At 53.0% G+C, this 7,655-nt stretch overlaps 1 protein-coding gene across 4 annotated transcripts in view; it reads right to left on the reverse strand.

Annotated features, from left to right (window-relative positions):
- Positions 1-7,333, reverse strand: part of RAPGEF1 (Rap guanine nucleotide exchange factor 1) — a 162,208-nt gene extending 154,875 nt beyond the window's left edge. The window contains exon 1 of one of the 4 annotated variants that reach the window (XM_054500110.2): positions 7,030-7,333. In XM_054500110.2, the coding sequence (XP_054356085.1) occupies positions 7,030-7,090 (61 nt within the window). In that variant the 5' untranslated portion in view covers positions 7,091-7,333. The remainder of the gene's footprint in view (positions 1-7,029) is intronic. The other 3 variants (XM_054500111.2, XM_054500114.2, XM_054500115.2) reach the window with 3 other exon arrangements.
- Between the last annotated feature and the right edge of the window lie 322 nt (positions 7,334-7,655).

Here is a 7,655-nt window from a genome sequence, read left to right on the forward strand (position 1 = left end):
ATAATTTGAGGCTTGGAACCAGAAACTGAAATTCATTCTATGATAATATTAACTAAATTCACTCATTCTTTTAGTAAGTATTTACTGAGCACCTATTGCGTTCGAGGCACCGTAATGGCACCACAGTGGTAGACAGGCACACTCCCTCATGGAGCTAATCATCTGTTTAACATTTCACTTGTTGATTTTTTAACTTGCAGAAAGGAAACTGGGGCTTTGATTTTGAATGAGTTAAACATCATTCTACTCAAGCATTGATCTGGGGCATTTCCACGGAATTTACTATACGTTAGAGGAAGAGAAGGCACAAAGAGCCCAGAGGAAGTTGATTTTGGTAGAGGAGGCTGTGAGAGCATCCAGGAAGTGGGTTTTCACATTGTGTTTGGGGTGGAGGGTCCAAGGAGGAGCCTTAGCCACGGCTAAGCAGGAAGGACTGCATTCAAAGAGGCTTCCCCATTAGTGGTTACCTAATGGCCTTCTTAGGTATAAAAAAGGGCCTGCAGTCACGCATGCGGGGCTTCAAACCTAGATGACGGGTTGATGGGTGCAGCAAACCGCCACGGCACATGTATACCTATGTAACAAACCTGAACGTTCAGCACATGTATTCCAGAACTTAAAATTTTAAAAAGTGGGGGCGGGGGGGGGGGGCGGGGGCAGTGGCTGTAGCTTAAAAACACAAACAGAGGAGCACTCCTTTTGAGTCCTACTCCTTCCTGCCACTGATGGGGAAAATCAGCCCCAGGAAAGGGTACGAGTCACCCAAGGACACAACTCAGACATTCTCAAACAGATGACCAGAAACTAAGATGACTGGCCTGCTGGATGACAGATCCCTTAATAATTCACAAACGGTGGGTTTTATTTATTTACTCATAAAACAGCCTTTGGGGCAAGACGGGTGATGAGTCAGAGGAACACCTGTCCCGGCGGCGAGGCGGCCGCGGGGTGGGGCAGGCGGCGGGTTGTCAGGCCTCTCCTCTTTCCAGAGCGTGATCTTATCCTGGCCACGGGGAACATGCTCAGCTGGCCTGAGGTAAGACCCAGCCTGGCACTCAAGGCAATCTCCAATCCGGGCTACTTTGGGAGATATTTTTCTGCAAGCTCACACATGACTCATCTCTACAGACCTCCTATAAGGTCTCTTGGCTACAAGGAATCCCATTCAAACCACCTCTGCCAACAGCTGCTCTGGAGACCAGGAAACATTTGGGGTTGCTGTGGTTGATTTTTTCTAAAAACACATTTAGCTGGCGTTAGTGCTATTTCTTATCTCTCTACAGCACTGTTAATGTGATTAGTATTATGAGTATCAGACGCAGTCTAAAGACTGTAGTGAGCCTCCCTTAATTTCACTGGTAGATCTTTTTTTTCAAAGATCAGAAAAGAGATTGAGAAGCCTGAAGAATTAAGACAGAAAGCTACTGTGTCCCCAGCAACCAGGGAGGCTCTAACCAGTGCTCTGTAAAGGCAAGAAAGGGGGCTGGTTCCCCATTCCACTTCTCTAGGGCATGACCTTGGGCAAGCTACCAAATTTCCCTGGGCCTTAGCTGCCCTTAGGGGCAAAAGAGGGATACTCAGCCCTGCCCTCACCCCCGGGCTGTTGTGAGGATGAAATGAAATGAGGTAGTCTATAAATGCATTCTGAAAACCATAGGAAATTGCAGAAATGTTCAAGATCGTTCTGATTCTACCCCTGGACTCCAGCCTCCAGGGACAGGTTCCTGCTGGCTCCCTGCCACGAGGCATCACTTGGTGTTTGCCAACGAGGAGGCACTCAGTAAGTGTTAAAACGCGTGAGCGAAAGGAGGCAGAGCAGGTGCCATCAAAATGTCTCATTGCTTGACTGAGTACACTTTGACCACAAAAATTCCTAACTATGGGGGAAAAAGGAAGTACAAATTTGAGGAGTTTAAAATTGATCGAAATACAATGACTGCCAATCTAAGAGGACCTCTTTCTCAGGCTACAAAAATGTGCAGCCCCACATCTTGTACTCTTAGTATCTGTTCTGAGAAAATACATCATGACAAAAATGTGACCATGAATGCAGTCATTATAAATTTCTTTTCGATTTACAATAAAAGCATCTTCACACATTTGAAACCATAGCACACTGGGCGTGAGACACCTATTTATTCCGTCTTCAGGCAGTGTGCTGGGCAAGCCTGCGGCCACTTTAGCAGGCCCAGTGAACTGCTCCAAGGTGACGGGAGCTACAGCGCTGGCAGGAGGGTCTGGTAAATGATGAAACTCCCAGCCAGCCTGTGGTTCGCTGGGAGCACAGAGAGGAAGGAATGGGACTTTAAAAACATATATACAAAACTGCTTAACTTATGGCCGGCCCAGTTAGAAGGTATGGCCCAGGAGGCCGGGATCTTTGCTGTGTCCCAAGAACTAGAACAACTCCAGGCCCTCAGGAGATTGCTCCGTGAGGCAGGCGATGAGTGCAGCCACTGAAGGAAGAAAGGAGCGAGTGACTGAAACTGATGGGTGCAGTCCAAGGACCTTCTTCCCTTCAGCTGAGGAGGCCTTGGTCTGCTCCCACCCCAGGAGACTGGTCCCCTACCCCACTGCCTGTGCCCAGCTAAGTGGACCCATCCTCCACCTCTCACCTTAAGTCCCACTTTGTCACAGGAGCACAGGAGTTTCCTGACCATCCCTCCCCACTACAAGTCTGATCTCTTGCCACCTTCCTGCTCACCCTGTGACACACAGAGGATGCCTGTATCCAGGGCAGGCAGCACGACATCTGCTGAGTTCACCACTGAGTCCCCAGAGCCTTGTATGGAGCCTGATGGAGCCGGTGCTCAATCCCTGATGAATGAGGGATGGAGTAATGAGTCAATGAAGGGATGGGGCAAAGGTTTCAAAGTCCAGACAAAAACAAACAAACGTGAATCATTTCTCCAAGGAGGGGATGCAAACGCAAATGTCAAAAGTCCAAGTCGGCCATTGGAGGTGTGGCTGGCTGTGGGAGCGGTGAGGGGCTCCGTGGGAGTGGCCGCCACCTGACTCCTGCCCATAGCTGCCTTGTAGGCAGGAACAAGGGCTCAGAGTTACCAGAGATTCTCTATTTTCAAGGGAATCATCAGGAACCAGGCTTTTAAGATTTTTGAGTGACTTCCTGATTTTTCAATATTGACCATTGATTCTTTTGTTTTTTTCCTTAAGAACATGTGTGGATCCAACCCAACGTATCTGTGGACTGAATCCAGCCCGCAGCTGCCAGTCTGCACTTAAGCTCCAGAAACATGAGGGTATTAACTCTCCTCGCTCAATGTCTTTATTGGAAGACACATGAGCAAACAGAACCACAGTAACTGCTTGCACAACCAGAACCATGTTCATTTGTTCTCCAAAGCAGCCTCTAAACAGTTGCATACATCTCCCATCAGTCTTCCAGAACAAGTCCCTCTGAGCTCCTAGGGAAGAGCCTCTTCTCCTCTGCAGGCCTGCCCACAAGCTCACCCTGGGAGCTCCCTAATCTGTCTGTCTCTCTTCTACTCCCCACCTCCTGGTCATCTCTGGAAGCACTGTAGAGTTTAGAAAGCCTCCCTGCATCCCAGCTTGTTCCTGGCCTTCCAAATTCAACCCTTCTCCACCAGGCCTCACTTGACAGGCCCCCACCAGCCCAGCAAGTTGTCCCTGTGCCACCCTCTGGCCCAGACTGTCTTGATTCCCCATGGTACTTGGGACCCCCAAATGTGAGGCCTATGACCTTGTGTATTCTCTGAGGATATACATAAGTATGGATGAACCCCTCAAGGCCCTGCCCCAGCCAGGCACTGCTGCATGAGAAAGAAAATGTCCCAAAGAGCAGCAATGACTCAAAAGATCTCCCCCAGGGGTTAAGGAGAGTCCTGCACACCAAGGAGGTATCAGGCAAGGCAAGGGGGTGGGATGAGGAACAGGCCAGAGCTGCACATTATGCGGGATGTGAAGGGGTTTCCTGTTTACCCAAAAAACCTTGGATGCCTTAAGCACTGAGAATTAAAAACGCTGGCTCCTCTACTTTCAGGGAGAGGAGATTATGAACATATTTAAGCAACATTTCTGTTGCTTTGAGATAACAGAAAACAGCAAAACTCCAATCACAACAATTGTTTGCCGGGTGTCAGGCTCTGCCGCCACTTCACCTAAGGGCCTCCCCTCTGAATCAAATACTCCTCTGGAGACTGAATAGTGGGAAGTCCATTAAAAAAACTCCAACAGAAATCTAACAAAATCTCGTCTAAATGCAAAGGGAAGTTCACTGAGAATAACCAGCAGAGACCACCAGGAAAGGTCATCCTCACTCCAGGAGCACCCCAGTCTTCCTTGGCAGTTGTTGTAATCTTTCACTATGATTCCTATGAACCGCAGCAAGAGACCTTCTGCAAGGAGGCTGGACCTCCAGCCAGCTCCACGTCTGTGATCCCCAATCTGCAGGCGAGGTCCTGACCCTGGTCTTGCCAATCTCAGAACTCTCTTACTTTTTCTGCTTCTCACAAAATGCATCTTCCTCCCACACTTTCCGCAGCTCCTGGTCAGCCCCTTCCCCTCTCTCCTCTTTCTCCCTGTCTCCAGCAGGTATATATCTCAGCCCTCTCTTCAGAGCCTAGCACAAACGCTGTCCCCTCCAGTGTCTTCCTCATTCCCGCACTCATGACATCCCTCTCTCACCTGTACCCATGGCAGCACGGTCGCTCGGTCTGGCAGCCTGGGTAGCTTAGGAACTGTGCTAGGTCAGACAAGCTTCTCTGGGAGCAGGCACTTGCATCTACAACCCCCTAGCAGAAGGCGGTGCCCAGAAAAGGCCCAAGGACAACCTATGCTGAAATGAACTGGCCTCAGGTCTTTCTCCCAAATAGCAGAGAACTCAAGTGAAGAGTCATTTCATTCCCAGCGGTTTGGGCTGTGGAAACCAGCTTATGGGATGACAGGTAACTTTTTCCTTTTTTTAAAAAAAGAGGCCCAGTGCGGTGGCTCATACACGTAATCCCAACACTTTGGGAGGCCGAGGTGGGCGGATCACGAGGTCAGGAGATCGAGACCATATTGGCTAACACGGTGAAACCTTGTCTCTACTAAAAATACAAAAAAATTAGCCAGGCATGGTGGCAGGCGCCTGCAGTCCCAGCTACTCAGGAGGCTTAGGCAGGAGAATGGCGTGAACCCAGGAGGCGGAGCTTGCAATGAGCTGAGATTGCACCACTGCACTCCAGCCTGGGCGACAGAGCGAGACTCCGTCTCAAAAAAAAAAAAAAATTTTTTTTAAAGTAGCAATGAGGTCTCGCCATTTTGCCAAGGCTTGTTTCAAAATCCTCCTGCCTTGGCCTTCCAAAATGCAGGGATTACAGGCGTGAGCCACTGTACCTGGCTGACAGATGATTTTCAATCCTGTTCGTTTTACTTTTCTGTGATTTCCAAGTTTTGACAATGAACACAGAATATTCTTATATTATAAAGATATAAGATCTAATATAATCATATTAGATATAAAGATATAAGATATAATACAATCTTATATTATATTATATATTATAAAGTTCTTATAAAAGAACTCAGTGAATGTTCTTTTTAAAATAAATTATCCAAGTTTCCCAACAGTACCATTCTCACAAGACACTATACAAGAAGTTCCTGAGAAATGCTGCACAGATGAACCCAAGTTATTTCTGGAGCAGCAGGTGTACAGGATGGCGACTCATGGTCACTCGGCAAGGCTGTGGGGGCTCAAATTCAGTGAGAAAAATACTCAAGAAATGGCACCTGAACCCAAGCGCCCTGCCCCTGAGAAAAGCACCCTGGCTTCTGGTCAGAGGGCCGGGAATGAATATCCTAGGGGCCTGCCGCCCTCTTGCTGGCTGGACAGCCGGAACTCACTGAACCTCTCTGAGCCTGTAAAACTGGGACCATATTCTTTCTCACAGACTAGCTTCAAAAATTTAAGAAGCAATGCATTTTAGGTGCTAAGAGTTAGACATATATTAAACCCTCAGTAAAGCCTGCAAAAATACCCTTCTGTGCTCCAACCACAGCCTGCAAGTATTGCCTTGTGGGTCCGCTGCAAGGGTGCACCCCACAGAAGTATCCCAGATTCAACCCAGGAAACATAAGCAACTTCCACAATCAAAGCCACAGACCTCCTTTGCAGCTCCCTAAAAATCTGCTTTCCCTCATTCAGCCGCCAAGCTAACCTGGTACCTGGGTTACGACCACAGGGCATGCTCCCAGTACAGGAGCCCAGGAACACCCGCCCACTTCAACTTAGACCCAAGGATTCACATTTGCCCTGCAAGGTGCTGCAGGCTAATGAAGCCCGGGGCCCCACAGGCTCGACAGTCATTGAAGCTTTGGAGACTCTACTTCCAGGACAGGCAAACCCAGGGACTCGGAAGGTAACTCCCCCAGATTTCTAAGAACACACAAAGGACGAGGTCTGCAGCAAGATTTATCATCTACTCCAACCCACCGGCCCCCCACCTGCCCTCCTTGCAGAGCTGAGCTTGATCGGGGTGGGGAGGGGAAACTTGACTACCTCCTCAAAATGCCCCCACTCATCCAGCCTGCTTCCTTTGAAGCAACCGAAGTGGACGCTTCTGGTTAAATTTAAACTCGAAGCTCCTTAGAAATGACACATTTTACAGCTCAGCTAGGTTCACCTTCCTAGCGCCGAGCCCAGGCCGGGCACCGAGCGCTGCAGCCGCAGCAGCACGCGGCCCAGGCTGTTCTTTCCCCTGCCTGGGGCTCGAGCCATTTTCGGAAGTTCCCGGGGACCGCGGAGCGGCAGCGCGCCCGGCCCCGGGTTGCAGGGGCCCCTCCCGGCCCGGCCCCTGGCGCCCCCGCAGCGGCCGCTTCCCCCCGCGCCCGGCAGGGAATGGGCCTGGAGAAGCTGCCAGGCACCCCGGCGAGGCCTCGATGGCTTCACCCCGCCCCGGCGCACGCAGGGCCGCACATCCCGGGCGACCCGCGCTCGGCCCGGGGAGCGACGGAGCCCCCGGGCCGGGCCCGGCCGGAGGGAGCCGCCCCACGCCCGCGCCTCACCTGCTTTCTCGATCTTGCCGGACATTTCCGGGCTGCGCCGGAGGCCGAGGCCGCCGCTCATAGGGCCCGGGCCGGGCCGCCGCGGGGCGACAGGGGCGGCGCGCCCGCCGCTCGCCTCGGCCCTGGCTCGCCACGCCTCAGACCCGCGCCGGCATGGCGGGCTCCGCGCGGCCGCGGCCCTGCGCTCGGCGACCGCGCTCCAGCCCGCCCGGGCCCAGCCGCTCCCGCCGCGCCCGCCGCCGCCGCTCCGCCTCCCGCGCGCCCGCCGCCGCTCCCCCGGCCCGCGAGCCGGCCGCAGCGCAGCGCCGCCGCCCGCCCGCCCGCCCGCGGGGCCTCGGCCGCGGCCACGGCCACAGCGCCACCTGCCGGGCGCCCGCCGCGCCGCCACAGCGCCCCCTGTGGGCCCGGAGCCGCCCGAGCCTCCTGCGCGACGCGCGAGACGCAGCGCCCCCTGCCGACCGGAGTCCCCACGCCGGGGCCTGGGGCCTGGGGCCTGGGGTCTGGGGCGTGGGGCGTGGGGCGTGGGGCGTGGGGCGTGGGGCGTGGGGCCGTCCCCGCCCGGGACTCCGCATTCCTCTGCTGTGGTACCAGAGTCACCAGGTCCAGACCTGGGACTGACAGCTCCA

Source organism: Pongo pygmaeus, chromosome 13, assembly GCF_028885625.2.
Source record: "Pongo pygmaeus isolate AG05252 chromosome 13, NHGRI_mPonPyg2-v2.0_pri, whole genome shotgun sequence".
Lineage (NCBI taxonomy): Eukaryota > Metazoa > Chordata > Mammalia > Primates > Hominidae > Pongo > Pongo pygmaeus.